Source organism: Cannabis sativa, chromosome 4, assembly GCF_029168945.1.
Source record: "Cannabis sativa cultivar Pink pepper isolate KNU-18-1 chromosome 4, ASM2916894v1, whole genome shotgun sequence".
Lineage (NCBI taxonomy): Eukaryota > Viridiplantae > Streptophyta > Magnoliopsida > Rosales > Cannabaceae > Cannabis > Cannabis sativa.
Window position 1 is genome coordinate 43,716,349 of NC_083604.1, and position 21,584 is coordinate 43,737,932.

The following is a 21,584-nucleotide window of genomic DNA, read 5'->3' on the forward strand; positions in this document are numbered from 1 at the left end:
AACTGTACTAGGTTAATTAAATTAGTTTAACCTAATAAAATTGATTAGCAACATAATTAATTTCATTTATTTTGAAATTAATTTAAGAAAAACATAGTTTAATGAATTATATTCTAAGCTAAACTATATGTATTTTGTTGTATTTAATTAAATATAGAATTATAACCAACTAGATTCTTTCTAAAGCTTAATTTAAATTTTTCATTAAATATTCCTATTTAAGTTGAAAATCAGTTATTTCTAACTAATCAACTTAAATCTGAATATCTTTTGAATTTCAAATTTAAAAAAAAAAAATTAAGTTCAGGAATTTTAGGAATTGGTTATTAAGATTCTTTAGATATTTTTTAAGTTGATATATTTTTTTTAAATATTAACTTAAAATGGAATATTTTCAAATTAAGTGGTTACAACTTAATTTTATATTTAATTAAATCTAATTTGAAAAATATTTAAGTTGGATATTTTAGATTCTTCTAAACAACTTAAACAAGATATTTTCAAATTTGTTCCATTATTTTCGAATTTAAATAATAATTGAAATTTAATTAAAGTTGGATATTTTTAATATAATTTTTTTAAAACCAACTTTAATTTGTAATTTTTCATTATTAAAATATGGAACAGATGATTAAATAAAATACATATTTTTTTTAAAATAATGAGCTTTAATCAAAAGATATTCGATCTCCATTGTTGGTCTTACAATAGTTAAATTTTTTTAATATAACCTCGAGACGCTAGACTTCGTCCCCCTTATGGATGGTTATTCGTTGAAAACTTTTAACACCGTAAGATCTCATTTGATAAGTGTTTTGTGAGTTTTCGTCTCTATTAGACTCTCCCCTACGGTGACTACTTAGAGATAAACTCATAAAACATGAAACAATGGTGGAAGCTCATAAAATGAGAATAACCTTGACTCTCGCCTACCGGGACAACGTTGGATTCTCATTTTGATCGAATAAAAGGTTGCTAAAATGGTTTTATTTTAGATGAGCTGACTACTCTATTCTAATAATGTTATCTTTGACTCTCGCCTACCGGGACACTGTATTTCATTATGTTGGAAACCTTGGAAAATAAACTATGTTAGATTTAGTATTTTTATAACATATGTGATTATTTGTTATTTTCTGAACTTGTGTATGAATTTGAACCAAAACCTTACTTCTGTTTTATTGATGTATTGTAGTGCCAATAACCCTCATCCCAATCCACTCCTAGTTAATATCATAGCAAATGAACTTGAAGATATGAATAAAACTCCTTGTCAGAGTAATACTTCAAATGTGCTCATGATGAACATGAAATTCCAGAAAGCAGGTAAGCTGGGAATTGTTCACTGTGAAGAGCAAATAGTTCATAACTCCATAAATCCTACTATTTCAAGCTTAGTTGAGAAGATAAGAGAAAGTGATTCCACTTCCTCAAGTTATACTTCACAACAAAATGAACCAGCAAGAATAACAATTCACAAACGAATAAGCAGTGATGCTTTAGTCTTCGAATCATGTGTTTTAGAGAATGATAAATCCATTTGGATTCTTGATTCTGGGTCTACAAACCATGTAAGTTGTTCATTGCAATTGCTTGAGAAATGGAATTATTTGAAATCCGGAGAGTTGAAACTTAAGGTTGGTAATGGCGATATGGTTTCAGTTAGAGCTAGAGGAAAAGCCAAACTCAAGTTTCAAAACAGAATTTTGGAATTAGACAATGTCTTATACATTCCAAATTTCAGTAGAAAGTTGATTTCTGTTTCATGCTTACAATTGCAACAATACAAATTAGATTTTTCGAGTTCTGGTTCTACCATTTCTCGAAATGACATTCATATTTGTGTTGCATCCATGGAATAGAGGCTTTATGTTCTTAGACCAGACGAACCATTTGCCTTACATAACGAACTTTTTAAAGTAGCTAAACCTAGAAACCACAAAAAGCAAAAGATCGATGATGATAATGTAACATATCTATGACATTTACGTTTGGGTCACATAGGCTCTACAGACTAAATAGGCTAACCAAAGACGGTCCATTGAAAAATGTCGTCTTAGGTGAATTACGTGTTTGCGAGTCTTGCCTAGAAGGAAAGATGACCAAACGTTCTTTCTCTGCAAAGGGAGAGCGTGCCAAACAACCAATTAGGGTTAGTGCATTCAGACATTTGCGGACCTTTGAATGTAAAAGCCCGAGGTGGTTATGAGTACTTTGTCACTTTCATTGACGATTACTCTAGATATGGACATATTTACCTTATGCATAAGAAATCTGAAACATTTGAAAAATTTCAGGAATTTCAAGCATTGGCTCAAAGCCAATTGGGTAAAACGTTAAAGATCTTGTGAACTAATAGGGGTGGAGAATATATGGATATGCAGTTCAAAGATCATTTGATCGAACTTGGCATTGAATCCCAATTAACCGCCCCTAGCACTCCACAGCAAAATGGAGTTGCAGAAAGACGGAATCGCACGCTTTTAGAAATGGTTAGGTTCATGCTTAGTTATTCAACTCTACCTACGTCCTTCTGAGGATATGCAATTCAGATGGCAACCGACATTCTAAATGTTGTTCCATCTAAATCAATCCCTAAGACACCTTTAGAACTATGGAATGGTCGTACACCTAGCTTACGCCATTATAAAATCTGGGGGTGCCCTGCTCATGTCTTAAGAAAGAAAGATGGCAAACTTGAAAAGCGAACTGAAGTTTGCATGTTTGTCGGGAATTCTAAAGAGACTAGGGGTGGACTATTTTATAGTAGCAAGGATGATAAAGTGTTTGTTTCCACAAACGCCACTTTCCTTGAAGATGACTATATTAAGAATTTCAAACCACAAAGTAAAGTAGTGTTGGAGGAAATGCTTTCAGATATAACTCCTTCCAATGTTCCGTCCTCTTCCACTCAAGAAAAGGACAATCCCACTCCCTCAGTCGAACCAACTGAGAAAACTACTACCAAAATTCCTGTTCAAAAGATCACCGCTCCTCGTTGTAGTGGGAGGGTTTCAATAAAACCAGCTCGTTATGGCTTGGATGGTGAAATCAATATGGTCGTTGGTGACGGTATTGATGACGACCCATTGACCTATAAACAGGCAATGGCTAGTCCGCAACGGAAACGATGGTCAGCCGGCATGGATTCAGAAATAGATTCCATGAAAAAGAACAAAGTCTAGGAATATGTAGACGCACCTGATGACTATCATCCAATCGGATGTAAGTGGGTTTACAAGAAGAAAAGAGGCGTTGGAGGTGAAGTCAAAACTTTTAAAGCTAGACTTGTAGCCAAGGGTTATACCCAAAGAGAAGGTGTGGACTATGAGGAAACTTTTAGTCCTGTTGCCATGCTCAAATCCATCTGAATTCTTCTCTCCATAGCTCCTGCTTTCGATTATGAAATATGGCAAATGGATGTCAAGACTGCCTTCTTTAATGGGGTACTTGAAGAAACCATCTATATGAGCAACCAGAAGGCTATGTTCTTCAAGGGCAGGAAAAGAAAGTTTACAAATTAAATAAGTCTATCTATGGACTTAAGCAAGCTTCTCGCTCATGGAACAAAAGGTTTGATGAAATCATCAAGACCTACGGCTTTCTTCAGAATGAAGATGAACCTTGTGTTTACCAATTAAAGGAAGACCAAGTAGTAGTATTCCTGGTCCTTTATGTTGACGATATTTTGATTATTGGAAACAATATCAAGAGAATGACTAACATCAAGGAGTAGCTTAACACTCAATTCGATATGAAAGATTTGGGTGAGGCAGCCTATGTTCTTGGTATTCAGATTATCAGAAACTGGAAGACACAGATCTCTTGCTCTCTCTCAAACAACCTACATTGACAAAGTTTTAGAGAGATTCTCCATGAACAACACCAATGGGGCGAACATGCCTTCTAGATATGGTATTCGTCTATCTAAGGAACAGTCTCCTACTGATCCTCAAGAGATAGAGGACATGGCAAAAATTCCTTATGCTTCTGCAGTTGGAAGTCTAATGTATGCAATGTTATGCACTAGACCTGACATCTGCTATGGTTGGAATCGTGAGCAGGTATCAGTCAAATTCAGGACAGGAACATTGGAATGCAGTTAAGTATATTCTGAAATACTTAAAGAGTACAAGGAATCTTGTGTTAGTCTACAAGGGTGGTGCTTTAAATCCCATAGGCTATACCGATTAAGATTTCCAGGCATGTCTTGAAGATAGGAAATCTACATCTGGGATGGTGTTTACTCTTGGGGGTGGAGCAAAGGTTTGGAGAAGTGCTAAACAAACCACGATATCGGACTCGGTGATGGAAGCAGAATACATAGCTGCAGCAGAAGCTGCTAAAGAGCTTGTCTGGCTAAGAAAGTTCTTCACCAGTATCGGTGTCGTGCTTGGAATGGAAAAGCCTCTGGTCCTACTTTGTGATAATAATGGAGCAATAGCCAATAGTAAGGAACCTCGAAGCCACAAGAGAAGCAAACATGTAGAAAGGAAGTATCACATCATCAGAGAATATGTGGCAAGAGGGGATGTACTGGCACTACAAGAAAAGGGCTTTTTGCCGGCGCATTTGGTGACATGCGCCGGCAAAAGTTGTCGACACAAACAAATATCCTAAATCCCAATTTTTTTTTGGGTTTACTTTTGCCGGCGCATATGTGCGCCGGCAAAACATATCTATACCGGCGCTATCAAGTTAAATGCGCCGGTAAAACGTGAAAACATTAGGCGCGAGAATTTGCCGCCTTTAATTTCATTTTTGGGGCGCATTTATACTTTTGCCGGCGCACATTTGCGCCGGTAAAAGTAACCAAATTTATTGGAGGGGAAATTCTCGCGTGGGTTTTATGTGGTAGGTGGGGCCACTTTTGCCGGCGCACTTATGCGCCGGCAAAAGTGTTAAGTGAAACGCGCGTTTTGCCTTAGGTCAGAAATAATTTTTTTTAAATACTTTTACCGGCGTAATTGGATGCGCCGGTAAAAGATGTGATATGTATCAGGGGCTTCGAAGCCCCCTTTCTTCCCCTCCATTTCATTTTCTGCAAACACAGCAGCCACCCCCTCACCCCCTCTCCTTTTCTCTCTCAAGCCCACTCCCCTTCTCTCTTGTTTTCCCTCTCAATCTCTCTCAATCTTTGTAATTTCTCTCAAAATCTATCTCCCCCACTCAATCCCTCTAATTTCCCATTATTTTTTTCCCCAAATAAAAAATCCGACCACACTCCGACGACACCACCGGCGGCTGCACCACCGCACCACCACTACCGTCCGCATCACCGCACCGCCCAACGCACCTGTTCAAGGTATTTTTTAATTTTTTTCTATTGATTAAATATTTAGATTTGTATATATGTGTATGTGTATATGGTAGATATGTTTGTATATGTGTATGTGTATGTATGTATGTATTTATATGTATGTGAGTGTATATACGTATATGTGTGTATGTGTATGTATGTATATTTGTGTATGTGTATGTATGTATGTAGGTATATATGTGTATGTGTATGTATTTATATATGTATGTATGTATGTATGTATGCATGAATATATGTATGTAAATATGTATGTGTATGTATGTATATATGAATGTATGTATGTATGTAAATATGTATGTATATATGTGTGTATGTATGTATATATGTATGTAAACATATATATGTATATATGTTTGTATGGGTGTGTATAAGTGTATGTGAGTTTATGTGTATGTGTATGTGTGTGTATGTGTATAAGTGGGTGTAGGTGAATAGCTATGTGTATGTGAGTGTATATACTAATATATGTGTGTATGTGTTGATACGTATTTAGGTATTAAATTTTTAATTTGATTTTACTTTTTTATGTAATTAGGTCCGTGTTCAACCGCTCGGGATTACCGCAAGCTGCCACAAGTTGTTATTTTTTCACTCGATTCAGGTATATTTTTTTGCTTTCACTTAGTACGTAGTAGTTTTTGATATTAGTTTATATGTATATGCATGTTAGTGAAGTAGGTTCTGTGATAAAATTGACTGCTGTTGGATGGGTGGATTATTTTCATGTTTATATATATTGTCTTGAAATATTTGTTTGTGTTGTTTATAGGTTTTGAAAATTTTGGGTTTACAATTTTTAAGCCGTTATGCTGCCGAAATTTTAGTAGGTAAAATGTGAAATTAATTAATTGTTTAAAAAAAAAATTAAGAATAACTTAATAAAGTAATTGTTGATAAAATAAAATAAATAAAGTAAAACATAAAATTGAAATTGGAACATGTAATTTAAAAATTTAGTGAAGTAATTTTATTTAAAAAAAAATATATTTTAAATTTAAATAATAAATAATTAGAAAAATATTTAATTAAAAAATGTAATATATAAGTTAAAATGTAATAAAGTGGTATTAAATGTTTTTAAAAAGTTAGTAATTTTAATGTAAATAATAAATGATTAAAAAATAATAAAAGTAAAAAATAATGTAATATATAATTTACTATATATTAAAATTTTGAAAAAGTTAGTAATTTTAATTTAAATAATAAATGATAAAAAAAATAATAAAAATAAAAAAATGTAATATATAAATTAGTATATATTATAATCTATAATAGGTAATCAATTATTTTTTATTTTAAAAAATTGTTAATCTTTAATTTAAATGAATAAATGTGAAAATTATAAATTACTACTTATTGTTTAATTTTAAAAAGTAAGTAAGTGATATTATTAACTTTAAAAAGGTTGTAATTTTTAAGTTAAAAAAAAAAATAGAAAATTATAAATGAATATTTATTGTTAAATTTAAAATGTAAGCAAATGATATTTTGAAAATTAAAAAGTTTGTAATTTGTAATTTAAATAAATAAAATAAAAAATTATGAATTAACTTTTATAATAAAAATTAAAATTTAATCAAGTGATATTTTTAAAATATTAAAACTTTTATACTTATAATCTAAAGATAAAATAAAATAAAATTTTAAAGTAATTATATTTAGAATTTAATCAAGTTATCATAAAGTAAGTGTAACTATAAAGTAACTATAAATGAGCATAAGATATTAAAATAGCATAAAATTAAATTGTTTTTATCTTTTCTTCATCTCTTTGGTTATACACCAAAGATAGGATAGAACAATTGTATTTGTATTATCACATAGTGATAATTTAATTTTTTTTCAATTTTACACATGCACGAAATACCTTAGACCCGTTTGGAGAGGCTGAGTCAGTAAGGACTCTTAAATACGCTTCTCCAAATTATGCAGGACTGTTTGTCCGCATGGATAGTTTGGGCTTGTTTTATACTTATAGTATGATCTATTGCTTATTTGATTATTTCATTAGTAGATATTTTGGTACAAGGTCTTCTTACACGTTCTTGTAAGTCGGCAAACTTAATTACTACAAGTTTGCTAACTTATAAGAACTGTGGGGAGGTGCTGCCGAAATTTTTACAAAAATGAAATAATCTTAAGAGCGTAGATTGCACTATATGTATATTACAAACCTGAATGGGATAGGTTCTTTACCCTTTTAGTAATGGAGTGAGAAGGTGGATTAGGACACTTGCACATTTTTTTGTTTGTTTTTAAATTGTTTTTGTTAAATACTTCGTAGTGGAAGATGCCTGCCAACCGAAGTTGGATGAAGGCGCACCGGCGCTCTGCAGAGTTTCGAAGTGGCGTTGACGAGTTTGTTGCGGTAGCAACAAACCACGTGAACGCTGACGGATTAGCTCGATGCCCATGCATGCGGTGTTTGAATGTGAATTTTCACACACCTGCAACTATAAGGGTTCATTTATTTCTCAGCGGGATCCAACCTTCGTACAACCCCTGGTATTTCCACGGGGAGACTTTCTCTCAGCCCGCAGTTGAACTTCCTGAAAATGACGAAGAGGAAATGGCAGATGTGTTGGCCGACATGTTAAGAGGGGACCCTGGGTTTGACGAATCTGCTAACACTACTGATTCTTTCAATGAACCCCCTATCAACGACAACAACAAGTTCGATGACTTGTTTAAGGAGATGGAGGCTGAGTTATATCCAGGTTGCAAAAAGTCAGCCCTTAATGCACTGGTAAAGCTTATGCACTGCAAGGTTTTGAATAGGTGGAGCAACCACTCTTTCGATATGTTGCTGTCCATCTTGATTGATCTATTTCCAGAGGGGACAAAATTACCGAAGTCGCATTATGAGTCGAAGATGCGATTGCGCAATCTAGGTTTGGGTTACGACTCAATAGATGTGTGCAAGTATAATTGTGCTATTTTCTGGAAGGAGAATGAGAAAAAGGAGTTTTGCCCTGTATGTGGCGAATCACGATGGGTGAAAAGAAAGGGTAAGGGGAAAAAAGTTCCTCACAAAGTTATGCGTTACTTCCCACTCACACCTAGGCTGAAACGATTATATTGCTCAAGACACACTGCGGAGGATATGCGGTGGCATTACTCGCAGAGACCAAAAGAAGACGGTGTGCTTAGGCATCCTGCGGATGCTGAAGAATGGAAGCAGTTTGACCGCCTTCATCCGTCTTTTGCTGTTGAACCTAGAAATGTCAGACTGGGATTGGCGACTGACGGTTTTAATCCATTTGGCAACATGAGCAACTCTTACAGCCTGTGGCCAGTTATTTGTGTCCCATATAATTTGCCACCGTGGAAGTGTATGAGTTCTGAATCGTTGTTGTTGACCTTATTAATTCCAGGTCCATCATCTCCTGGGAAAGACATAGATGTATTCATGAGACCGTTAATTGATGAACTGAAACAGTTGTGGGAGACGGGTGTTGAAACCCGAGATGCCTACAACGGAACTGTGTTTTCAATGCGTGCGGCAGTGTTGTGGACAATAAATGACTTTCCTGCTTATGCTCTAATGTCTGGTTGGAGCACAAAAGGGTATATGGCGTGTCCCACTTGCAATGAACATACTCCTTCCATTGGCCTAAATAGTAAGATTGGATATGTTGGCCACAGACGCTTTCTCGAAATGAGTGATCCGAGAAGGAGAAGCAAAAAGTACAATGGTAAGCCTGAGAAGAGAGCACCACCTCCTGTATTGACAGGGGATGATATTTTATCTCAATTAGACCGAATTCCATTGACTTTGCCTGGAAAACACAAACAGTTCGGGGGTGTGAAACGGAAGCGTTCTAGTGAAGAGCTCAATTGGTCTAAAAAAAGTATTTTTTGAGCTTGAGTACTGGAAGTCAAAGTCCTTACGACATAATCTTGATGTAATGCACATTGAGAAAAATGTGTGTGATAGCTTAGTAGGTACTCTTCTAAGTATCGACGGGAAGTCAAAGGATACCGACAAGGCGAGAATGGATTTGCAAGACTTGCAAATACGACGAGAGTTGTGGTTGTATGAAGACCGGAATGGGAAGTGGAAGAAGCCTCCAGCTAGTTACACACTTAGTGTTCAAGAACGGATTGAATTTGCAGACTTCATAAAGTCTGTACGATTTCCTGACGGTTTTGCAGCAAACTTAGACAAAAATGTCAATTTGGATACGGGCAAGATTTCCGGGCTCAAATCACATGATTGTCATGTGTTGTTACAACGTTTACTACCGGCAGGTATCCGTAAGTTCTTGAAAAAAGAAATCCGGGACACAATCATTGAGCTGTGTGTGTATTTTAAACAATTATGCTCAAGAACACTTCATGTTTCGGATTTAGAAAAAATGCAAACAAATATTCTAACTATTTTGTGCAAGTTAGAAACAATTTTTCCACCGGCCTTCTTCGACATAATGGTTCACGTAGTTATGCATCTCCCTAAAGAAGCTATACTAGGTGGACCAGTGCAGTACAGGTGGATGTATCCCATTGAGCGCTCAATGTCTGTGTACAAGCAATATGTCAGGAATCGTGCCCGTCCGGAAGGCTCTATTGCTGAATCTTTTGTGGTTAATGAGGCATTAACCTTTTGCTCAATGTACTTTCGGGAAGTGGAAACTCGATTCAACCGTCCTGACCGGAACAATGACATTGTCCAAAACATGCCAACTCGACAATTTTCTGTATTCAAGCATGTTGGCCGACCCCTCGGTATGAGGACAGTCGACACCTTACCCATGCAAAGCAAGCGTAAGGCGGAGTGGTACATTTTGAACAATTGCACAGAGGTTGAACCGTATATCAAGTAAGTATAAATTCCATAAACACAAACACACAATAGTCGACTTCATCTAAAAAATTCTTAACTTACTAATAAGTGGATTACATTATATAGTGAGCACAAGGAGTTGCTTCAAGCAAGGGGTGTAGGCAATATTGAGACAGTGCAAGAGACTGAGTTCCCTGAATGGTTCGAAACTCAAGTAAGCCTTGTTGCCTCTCAATACTGTTAATCTTGTTCTCAATAACTGTTCAACTTTTCTTAATTTAATATTTTCCCTGATATGTAGATTAATGAACTACGGTTGAGCAACCAGGGTGCAGTGTCAGATGAGTTGTATGCTATCGCTAACCCAGCGAATACAGCAATTTATTTTTATCCAGGGTGCATAGTGAACGGTATTAAATTTTTGGTCAAGGAGAGGGATGATAACCGCAAAACACAGAATAGCGGTGTCATGGTCCCCGGTGAAGATGGCCAAAATTTTTACGGCACACTTGAAAAAATTATGGAGTTCACTTATTTGAAAGATTGCAGTGTTCTCTTATTTTTTTGTAAGTGGTTTGACACTAACGGGAGTAGAATGGATAGTGACGGTGTTATTACTAGCATCTGCGTCAACCGACAGTGGTACCAAAATGAACCGTTCATACTTGCATCTCAAGCAAAATTGATCTACTACATTCCTGATTCAAAGAACGGTAAAGACTGGCTGATTGTAAATGAGTACATACCGCGCAATGTTTGGGACTTCCCGGACACGGATGGGGAGACACCCTTTGTACAGGAAAACAATTCAGCTGAAACCGAGTTCGTTGTTCAACTTCCACAGTTGGATGATGTTGACTATGTTCGCCATGATGTCGACCCAACTGAAGTTGCAAACATCCATCGTGTGAATTCACAGCCTCAACAATTAGATGATTTCATTGTCGATGATGACAACGAGGGTCTAAATACCGAAGAAGACAACTCCTTAGAATTAGAGAGTGACAGTGATGATAATGCTGTATATGTAACTGATGATGAGGATGATGAATTGTAATTGACATAGTGTTTTAAATAAAATAAAAATTACAACCCTTCTTCTTTAATATGTTTGCAATATGTTAGTTTATTTTAAATAAACAATATGTGTTGTATATGTAGTATGTCTACACCAGGTGGCAGCAGTTCGAAAAAGAAAGGCGTCAGAGGTAAATACAAGGGCAAGAATGTTGAGGAGGAGCTCTCCAAAACACAATGCGCAAGTTACCGATTGAGGTGCACGCAGACCGGCACCCCGTAGGCAAGAACGGAAAAAAATTCAACAATATGGCCAAATGGATGACTCGGATGTCTATCCCCATTAATAAATTCAAATGGGAAGATGTCAGTAGAGCTGACATCAACGCACTGTGGGATAGACTTGAGGTATGCCTTACTAATTTTTTTAATTTCTAAATTACTATACTCTTATTAAATTGTAATTAATGTATTAATGTGTAACTTTTTGTACCAAGTTTATCCTCCCACGAGATAACCCTACATTCGTAGACTACGGTGAGTACGAGATGTCAAAGGGTTTACGTGACTGGAGGGCAGACTGCAAGAAGAAGTGGATACAAAACATTGAGGAGCTTGGACAGGAGAGGGCCGACATGTCACCTCCTGAGGGAGTAACTCAAGAGGTGTGGAGTGACTGCATCGCTTATTGGAGCACAGACAAACAAAAGGTACATTTTTTAAAATTTTAAATTTTGGTAATGTTTAATTTATATAGTCAATAATAAATAATTAATTGTTAGAAAAATTATTAATTTCAGGCGAGAGCAGCGAAAAATAAAGAAAGTCGGGGTAAGATGAAATTTTTAGGAGGCTGGGGCTCCAAGCCCATTGTTTCACATGTTGTCGAAGGGGTAAGTTTATATTTAACTATCATTCATTTAACTTTTTCTATTAAAATAACAGTACTAATATATTTTCTCTTGAAAATAGGCTAACCCCGACACAGGAGAACTGCCAACTGCGGTGGAAACTTTTCAAAAGTTTCACCATAAAGGCAACGATTGGCGCAACGAGTTCGCGCAACAAGCTTACGTAAGTTTACGTTTTCATTCAATTTTTATTTATTTCTTTCAATTTATTTTGTGTTAAAATTGACCATTTAACTTACTTGTTTAATTGTTTTAGGAGCAAATGGTTGAAATAGCGGCAACTCAACCAGCGCCCACTGCAGATGAGCCCGAAGAGCCTGCTGTCGATCCTACACGCACCCCCGAGACTTGCCTGTTATGACGCAAGTACTCGGGGAACGATCTCGGCATCTTAGAGGCTTTGGTCATCTCCCTAGACTGAAGGGAGTTGGGGCCAAAAGAGCACCTGCCACGCATCCTTCAGCCCAACCGACTGTTACAATGGAACAGTACGAGGCTTTACAGAAAAAAGTGGAGGAAGCGGAGCAGACAACTCAACATACGAGGCAGCAGTATGAGACAGAACAACTCTACCTCAGACGATTCCAAGATCAGTTTGAGTATCTTTCTCGAGCTGTGCCGGGTTTCAACTTATCTCCCATGGATCTTCCACCATTGCCCACTCCTGGTGCTGGATCATCGGCTGTTGCTGGTGCTGGATCGTCATCGCAGCCTCCCGAGACTCAGAGAAACAACGATGACGACATTACCCGCCTATAGAACTGTACTTTTTTTATTATCCAGTTCGAACATTTAACATTTTGTTTATATACTGATTTTAGTAGTAATTAATGTTGGTTTATCTTGTAATGTAAATTATGTTGGTTTATTTTGTTAATATAATATTATAATTATTTAAAAAAATATAATTAATTATATTTAATTAATTAATATTAAAATTAATTAAATATAATTAATTAAATTTTTTTAAAAATAAAATTTAATACTTTTGCCGGCGCAATAGTGCGCCGGTAAAAAGTGGCAAAAACAATTGGCGCCAACAGCCAGATTGGCGCCAATAGTTTTGCCGGCGCACTATTGCGCCGGCAAAACCTAATCATAGCAGGTTCAAGGCGGATAAGGGCATTTTTTAACACCGGCGATTATTTTTTGCCGGCGTTATTCCTCGCCGGTAAAAGGACGTTTTACCGGCACAGTTAATGTACGCGCCGGTAAAAAGTCCTTTACCGACCAAGCTTCCCAGATAGGCTTTGCCGGCGCACAACTGCACCGGCAAAGCTTTACCGGCGCAGTCAGTGTACTTTTGCCGGCGCAACAATGCGCCTGTAAAAGCTGGATTTCTTGTAGTGTGGTTGAGAAAGTGGACACAGAAGACAACTTAGTTGATCCATTCACCAAAGTCTTGGCTGTAACTGCATTTGAAAAGCACCATCAGAATTTAGAATTAATTGATATGTACTGATTAGTTTTATATTAGTGCAAGTGGGAGTTTGTTGGGTTTTATGCCCTAAATAAAACTCCATTTCAATGTAATCCATTTTATTTAACATCAATAAAGAAACAGAAGTATTTTTCATTCATTTGTGTATGTTTTGGTTCATCTTATCAATTGCTTGTCTATTTGATTTATAAATTCATCTAAAACCCTTTTCACATACTTGATCCTGTTTATTGTATTGCCAACACATTGGAAAGTAAACATGACTATGTGAATAAAAATTCCTAGATTTATCAGACACAGGGTTTTACTGATATGACAATCTACAACAGAGTTTACTTGCATTTGGAGAAGTGCTATGTTCTTTCCAGAGCATTGGTTAATGTAAAGCTCAGGTTGGGTGCATGGAGTATGCATCGGAAGGGACCGATATTGAACTTTGAAATAGATTTAATTAAACTTACCGTAATATCTATTCCAGCCAATATCGCCTAGTTGAGCCTAGATCAAATGATGTTAATCCTGATATGATTAGGTTCAATCTCAAGTGTGTTATTCGTGTTCTTTGATTTGTTAGTTAGGCCTACTTTTGGGTCAGGGTGATACGTACATTTTGGGAACACGGTAGTGCACTTGAGTGGGAGATCTAACATAAATAAGGAATCTATAGCTGCTATCTGGCGAATAGAAAGTAAAGGATCATTTCCTTCGAGCTTGACCAAACGAAAATAAATGGTGGAGTACTAATTTCACATAGCTGAAATATCATTTATACGGGGTTAAGTGTTTTAAGGATAAAATACATTGTAGGGTGTTACGGTAATCTAATCCCTTTACAGTGTAGATCATTCATATAGAGGATCATTGATCAAATTAGGATTATAACACTGGATAACTAATGACGTGTCTATATGGTGGAACATATAGAGCGTTCTATATACAGAGAGTGCAATTCTAAGTTCTATGCGTGGATTCAACGAAGAATTAATAAGTCAGTGAATTTAGGTTATAAATTCTTGATCTGCTTATTGGAAGCTCGGTTATATAGACCCATGGTCCCCCACTAGTTGAGACAATATTACTTGTAAGACTCATTTAATTGGTTTTGATTAATCAATTATAATTCTCAAATTAGACTATGTCTATTTATGAATTTTTTACTAAGTAAGGGTGAAATTGTAAAGACAGAGTTTTTAGGGCATATTTGTTAATTAAGATACTTTGTATGGTTCAATTAATAAATATGATAAATGACAATATTATTTAATAATTATTTATAGTTATTAAATAGTTAGAATTGACATTTAAATGGTTGAATTTAAAAATTGGCGTTTTTGAGAAAATGAGATGCAGAAATGATAAAATAGCAAAATTGCAAAAAGTGAGGCCCAAATCCATAATGCCATGGTCGGCGACTGTAATAGGATTTATCATATGATATTTTCATTATTTTAATGTCAAATAATTCAAGCCTAACCCTATGTAGCATGCTATAAATAGATAGTGAAGGCTTCAAGAAATATACACTTCACATCTTGTTTCCTTCAGAGAAAAACCTGAGCCTTCTCTCTGTAAACCTAGCCGCCACCTTCACCCTCTTCTACTTCCTTGAATAATTTCAAACCTCTTAGTGATAGAGTAGTGCCCACACACAGCAAGTGATACCTCAATCATAGTGAGGAAGATCGTGAAGAAAGACATTCAACAAGAAGGAGATTCAACACTAAAGAAAAGAGAGAAAGAGATCCAGGTTCAGATCTTGATAATACTCTGCGACAGAAAGGATACAAGGGTCAGAGATTTGAACGGAAGGAGACATTTTATTCCGCTGCACCCAATGTAAGGTTTCTCATACTTTATATGTGTTTAATTTATAATCGTTTTAGAAGTTCATATTTAGGGTGTTAATCAACATACTTGTGAGTAGATCTAAGATCGTGGTAAAATAATTTCCAACAGTTCTTATCCTGCCTACTTTCGACGTTGATGTATATAGAATAGAGCCTAATCGTTAAAGTCTCGACGTGGCGGTGTACGCATCGCTCTATAGCTAGAGCGAAGCGAGTTGCTGGCTACTGTTTTCTTTCCTATCGGGGCAGATGTGCCCGAGAATGTTATGTGACCAAGGACGATTTTGTGGAAGGGAAGGCTAACCCTACCTATAAATAATATAAGGATGTTTTCTGATTAGCGAGAAGACACTGGTAGGAAGGTCTTGAAGCTCAACAAAGTCAAAGCTCGTTGACCTAGAAAGGATCCATGGAGCTCTTTCTTCTTGTGCCCCATCCCAAAAGCTTTGAAAAAAGATAAGGAAGGGTCAACTAGTGAGAAGTCTTACCCTAGGAGTTTATACCTTTATTGGCTTTGCAATCCCTCTTAAGAAGTGGTGTCAGGTCAACAAGAAATTCTATTGATTCCGTTAAGCGAAAGGAAAGGTGCCTTTCTCTCACGAGTTTGATACCCCCACCCATAGATCATCCAAGGCAATCCGCATGAGTTTTGTTGTTCATACATGAGCCATAGAAGGGCCTAAAATAAGGCTGTTTGAATAATAGCAGTTCCATACCAGTTAAAATTCGATGACCGAACAACTTTAAGATAAACTCTTTCTTTTGTATGATTTAAGGGGCCCATCTTGATTCAATAGCTACGGATTTACTCGGGCATCTTTACCCCTAGCCATGAACCTCCTTTGGGTTTTTGATTGATTCAACTCTTCTATCTTTCTATTTTACAATCCGAAGCGAAGAAGAAGAAGAAAGGAAGGAAAAAAATAGAAGTTGCTAACTTGAAATCCAATTATTAAAGATTTCTTTGCAATCAATATAGTAATAATAAGTAATATAAAAATTTATACTTAAATATTTAATTTAGTATTTAGAATTTATAATCGCTGTACAATATTGAAGTTTTTTGTATGATATTGTTGCCACAGCTAGTCCATTTTCTTTCTCATTCTATTATTAATTAAATTTTTAGCCTGGAAACCCAAGTGTAAACTAGTTACTAGGCAGAATTTCATAAGCCACAGATTGGTCCAAATGACTGATCGTGTTTGACGACTGGTCAGGGATTCGAACGTTTCATGCATGTTGTCAACACGTGAAATGTCTATATTTATGCAATCAAAGATGAACGCAGACAGCCAAGTAATATGAACCCATGGGCCACTTAGCGAATACAAAATGCACCTAAAGCCTGGGAGCTTGTGCTAGAATACGAATAGGCGACTCGCGCTCTACAACTCGCATGTTGCCACACACAAGAATAGATTAAACTGTTCTTCATTTATTTTATAACGTTTATTCTGATTTAATGTTGTCATTTATTGTAAATCTGTTATGAAAATGATCAATTATGTAAACCTTAAAAGACACTCGCTTTCTATATAAAAGAGTGGTCAAAATCAAATAAACAAGGCTGAAATATTTGCAACAGTAGACTAAACAGACCAAGTTTATTCTTGTTTTTTTCTGTTTTCTATCCTGTTTGTTAGTAGCTAATTAGCTCGAACACTTGCTACTCTAAATGAGTATTCAATAGTTTATTCGAGTATTTTTATTTATATTAAATATATAGGATGTGATTTTGTCCCGTTATTGTACTTTCACGGATTGTAATCCGTGATGTACGTCAGCCGTCAGATGAGGGTGTTATTTGATCTCACGGCTGAGATTGATCTAGGGGTAATTAGGGTTAAAAAATAGAAACGTACTCTGACACTCATTTAATGTACCCTGAGACCCATCTAATGTACCACGGAATACATTCCGTGAAAGTACATCACGGGACAAAATCATATCCCTAAATATATATATGAATTTTGGTGTTGTCTAAATTCTTTTGATAACATATATATATAGCGTGTGAATTTTATAAATTACAAATTTGTAAATAGATTTACACATCAAATAAATATTTGAATTCTTATCCAAACTCAAATAATTAATTGTCACACTTTGATTATTTATTTTATTTTCATTTTATCAAACATTATGATATATAAAATAATATTACATAGGTGACTTGATGTCTTGATGGATGATAATTTTTATTAATACGAGAAATGGATGATGTGTGCAATATGTCCAAGTACAATTTTGCTTAGTATTGTCACCAATCCCTATATAATTTAGCCGCCCCTATAAATTAATTATATAGATGGAGAAAGAAAATGTTATGAATGCATGTGTATAAGAAAACGTGATTATCATTTTCAGTACTAAAATGCTGAATGTTATTTAAGAGCATATGGAATGATAGCATTATTTAAGGATGCTATCATTTAAAAATATAATATAATATTTTATTTTTTTTTATATCATTTTTAACACACATACTTCTAAAAACACTTCAACGTATAACACTCTTTAAATATACTATAATTATGATCTTACACATTATTATTTAATATATATCATAATTTTTAGCTACAATAACTTTTTAACTTCAATTTTTTATTAAAAAAATAAATTACATCAATGCGACAATATAGTATCCATGCAAATTTCTGGAATGACATTTTTTTTTAATGATATAGCATCTCAATATTTTGCCACATAATATATCCACCTCACCCAATGGCCGACCCAGAATTTAATTGGAGGGTGGACGTAAATTTTTTTCATATATAAAAATATTCCAAAAAAACAAGTAAATATAAAGAAAAACACAATTCAATATTAATTCAATTCCCAACTAAAAAGATATTAAATATCAAGCACTAAAATAAAATTTTAGTAAATATATTAATTTTTGAGTTCATATCTTTAGAGTTGTCCTCGACGAGTTTTCATGTTTTCAAAACGATGAATAATAAGCTCGTTGTCAATAGCATTGAATACATTCTTTTTGAGATATACTGTCAAACTATCATTCAACTATTGATCTTCCATTTTGTTACGCATTTATTGTGGGCAATTAAAATAATTAAAAGATTTTTATTTAGTTAAAAAGTAAAAGAAATATTTTTTTTTTCAGCATGGGCTTAAGCCCACACTGGTCCTTCATTGGGTCGGTCAGTAACCTCACCAAACATCCTCTAAAATTTTACCATTCAAGGTGCTGTAAGAGGTGTAATATCTTATTGATGCATTTTAATATTATTTCATAAATTTTAATTTAATAAATAATATAAAAAAAATTATTAATTAATTACAAAATATCACATCAATATCTAGAATCAATAATCAATACATATGAACTCACTAAACTATGATAAAAATCAAGTTATACAAATTTGAGTAATTATTAAATAGGTAGCCGGCCAATTTCTTTTTCCATCATATAAATATTTACATTTTGGCCCATTATATTTTAAAATTGAGTGGTACATGTTATTTATATTCTATATATAATTAATTTGATTGAGACGTGTGAAGTAACTTTAATAAATCACAGAGAATAATTCATAGAATTTTAGGTAATGTGATTGAAAATTTATTTATTTATTATTTGGTTTAAGAAAAACGTGATAAGTGATTAAATTTTAGTGTAGATAGGAGTACTAGTAAACTTAGTAGGCAGAATTTCATAAGCCACAGATTGTTATAAATACAGTCGCAACCTCATTCAAATTGATATAAAGAAAAGGAAAAGAAAAATGAAATACTCTTATTACTTGTGGTTGTTCACTACCATTATAGCATTGTTGGTAGTAGGAATTAGGTCCAATCCTCCAGATGGAGTTTGTGGAAAACAACATAACTATTATGTCTGTGATACCGACTATTGTTGTAGTAAGGATGGATTCTGTGGTACGACAGAGCCCTATTGTGGCGATGGCCACTGCCAAAGCCAATGTCCAACCCCATCTCCCGATGATGTTAGTGACATCATTACTTCCTCGCTTTTTGACAAGATGCTTAGGTTTCGAAATATTTCTGGATGCGAAAGTAATGGCTTCTACACTTACGACGCCTTCATAAATGCTGCTAGATATTTTTCCGGCTTTGGTACTACTGGCTCTCTTGAAACTCGTAAAAGAGAACTAGCTGCGTTCTTTGGCCAAATTTCTCACGAAACCGGAGGTATATATATTGGTGAATTTATATATGAAATGTGATTTAAGTTATCTAACACACTAATTTTAGTCTAACTGCAACATCAGATTAGTTATTGCTGAGTTATAATTTTTCCACTTAAAAGATCACAGATAATTCCATACAGATAATATAATTTTCCTATAAAGATTTGTTGATTGTGTTTGTGAATCATAGGAGGATGCTATATCAGAGAACAAGATGATCAATCTGACCATTGCATCGACAGCCCAAAATGGCCCTGTGTTCCTGGACAATTTTACTATGGTCGTGGACCCATCCAAGTCCGTTAGTAAGTCATCGAGTTTTACATAATACATACATATGTATATTTATATATATATATATATATATATATATATATACCATGCATGCATACATGTCATTTATTGAGTACTATGTGCTTTATATATGTTTTATTAATACTTTTTAGTACGTACTACGTACTTTTGTGACGACAAAATCAGCAACGACAATTACGGACAAGTTGGTTACGCACTCGATAATTTGGACCTATTAGGCAACCCAGAGCTAGTTGCAACAGACGCACTTGTTTCATTCCAGACAGCTATATGGTTTTGGATGACTACTTCAGTACATTTGAACAAACCATCCCCCCATGACGTAATTGTGGGCGAGTGGAAACCAACAGAGATTGATGAGGCTGCTAATCGATTTCCCGGTTATGGTGTGATCACTAACATACTCAACGGAGGTTCGGAGTGCGGCCACGGTGAAGATGATAGGGTCAGAAATAGGATTGTCTACTATAAAATGTACTGCCATTTTCTAGGAGTAAGCACTGGGGACAACTTGGACTGTTACAATCAACGTCCTTTCAATGATGATCCACAAACATCTTATGGAGTGCTCAAAATGTCTGTTGATGAATAGACATTATGTATTCATATTTGAGTACTAGTCATATATGTACAATCATGTATGATATCTACGTACTGTATGTTAGCTTGCCTATATATAGCTTATCATATATAGTACGTACTCAATAATAAGTTATAATAATAAGTGACTCACTTTGTTGCTTTGTCACAACCATAATTTGTTCTTTTTTTTTTTTAATAAAAATTTAATGACCTGGACCAATCAAAGTTTGCAACGTCACAATTTACTTAATATTTAATAAGTATTATTACTGCCAAAAATTAAACTTAATTATTTATTTCCTACCATAAGTTAAACTTAAGTATTTATGCCGCAAATTACTCTTTTATTTGATAAATTTATGTTAATTCATCCGTTTATATATAGCTACTTTTCATTGGTTTATAAATTTAAAAAATAAATAATATATCTTAAATACCAATAAATATAGAAATTAAGTAACCCAAAGCAGCAAATAATTATGAAGTGTATATTATGTCAAGCAAAAAGTTATCAAGTATATGTTATTATTATTTTTTTTCTTATAAAAAAATTCCAATATGACAACATTCATTTAAAGAAAAATAGAGAGAAACAATGAATTGTTTTTTATTCTAAAAACTAGGAAATATACCGCGCTTCGCGAGCGGTTGTATTTTATTAATTTAGTGATAATTAAGTTATAAAACCATATATATGAAGTTTCAAAATTTGATATTTTTTATATAATTTTCTTTATTAGTGTGAGTAACTATATTTTATTATTTTTTTTACTCATGTTTAAAATTTAATATCTTCAGACGTAATAGCAATAAAATATTAGAGATTGAAGAACCATTACATAAAATAGAAATTTAAAACAAACCAAAAATTATAAATCTGTAAAAAAAAAAAAAACTCATCATATGATTTTACAATCATTGTTATCATCATATCTTACTTGTATTTTTCACTACATTCCAAGTCGATGTTATCACCGTATTTGATCTGTGATTATCACTATTTTTATCAACATGTTTAATTAATCAATGAGTTAACTACTCAATTTTGATAAATAAATAGATAAATATAAAAATAATAACTCAATAAATTATATTTAAATAAAGTTTGTATTTTTTAAATACTTAGTGTACATGATTTATATTATTATTATTTAAAATATATTAAAATATTCTAATGTATTATGATACTA

General features: G+C 34.3%; 3 protein-coding genes across 3 annotated transcripts; all 3 read left to right on the top strand.

The window, feature by feature from the left end:
- Nucleotides 1-7,610: 7,610 nt before the first annotated feature.
- Nucleotides 7,611-9,182, top strand: LOC133036947 (uncharacterized). Its single transcript, XM_061113726.1, has one exon. It carries the CDS (start codon nucleotides 7,611-7,613, stop codon nucleotides 9,180-9,182), a length of 1,572 nt encoding a protein of 523 aa, XP_060969709.1.
- Nucleotides 9,183-11,613: 2,431 nt separating this feature from the next.
- On the top strand, nucleotides 11,614-12,392 carry LOC133036948 (uncharacterized). Its single transcript, XM_061113727.1, has 4 exons — nucleotides 11,614-11,830; nucleotides 11,921-12,013; nucleotides 12,093-12,194; nucleotides 12,288-12,392. The coding sequence occupies exons 1-4, from the start codon at nucleotides 11,669-11,671 to the stop codon at nucleotides 12,390-12,392; spliced, it is 462 nt and encodes a 153-aa protein (XP_060969710.1). The 5' UTR covers nucleotides 11,614-11,668.
- Nucleotides 12,393-19,037: 6,645 nt separating this feature from the next.
- Nucleotides 19,038-20,563, top strand: LOC133037227 (endochitinase-like). Its single transcript, XM_061114127.1, has 3 exons — nucleotides 19,038-19,498; nucleotides 19,688-19,802; nucleotides 19,978-20,563. Exons 1-3 carry the CDS (start codon nucleotides 19,072-19,074, stop codon nucleotides 20,402-20,404), a joined length of 969 nt encoding a protein of 322 aa, XP_060970110.1. The 5' UTR covers nucleotides 19,038-19,071; the 3' UTR covers nucleotides 20,405-20,563.
- The last annotated feature ends 1,021 nt before the right edge of the window (nucleotides 20,564-21,584 follow it).

What these genes read in the sequence shown, in the direction of transcription:
- LOC133036947 (XM_061113726.1), top strand. Translation starts at nt 7,611, where the DNA reads ATGCCTGCCAACCGAAGTTGGATGAAGGCGCACCGGCGCTCTGCAGAG.
- LOC133036948 (XM_061113727.1), top strand. Translation starts at nt 11,669, where the DNA reads ATGTCAAAGGGTTTACGTGACTGGAGGGCAGACTGCAAGAAGAAGTGG. An exon ending in GGAGCACAGACAAACAAAAG is followed by an intron (nt 11,831 to 11,920) that starts GTACATTTTTTA and finishes TATTAATTTCAG; the next exon opens with GCGAGAGCAGCGAAAAATAA. An exon ending in AGTTCGCGCAACAAGCTTAC is followed by an intron (nt 12,195 to 12,287) that starts GTAAGTTTACGT and finishes TAATTGTTTTAG; the next exon opens with GAGCAAATGGTTGAAATAGC.
- LOC133037227 (XM_061114127.1), top strand. Translation starts at nt 19,072, where the DNA reads ATGAAATACTCTTATTACTTGTGGTTGTTCACTACCATTATAGCATTG. An exon ending in AATTTCTCACGAAACCGGAG is followed by an intron (nt 19,499 to 19,687) that starts GTATATATATTG and finishes TGTGAATCATAG; the next exon opens with GAGGATGCTATATCAGAGAA. An exon ending in GGACCCATCCAAGTCCGTTA is followed by an intron (nt 19,803 to 19,977) that starts GTAAGTCATCGA and finishes CGACAAAATCAG; the next exon opens with CAACGACAATTACGGACAAG.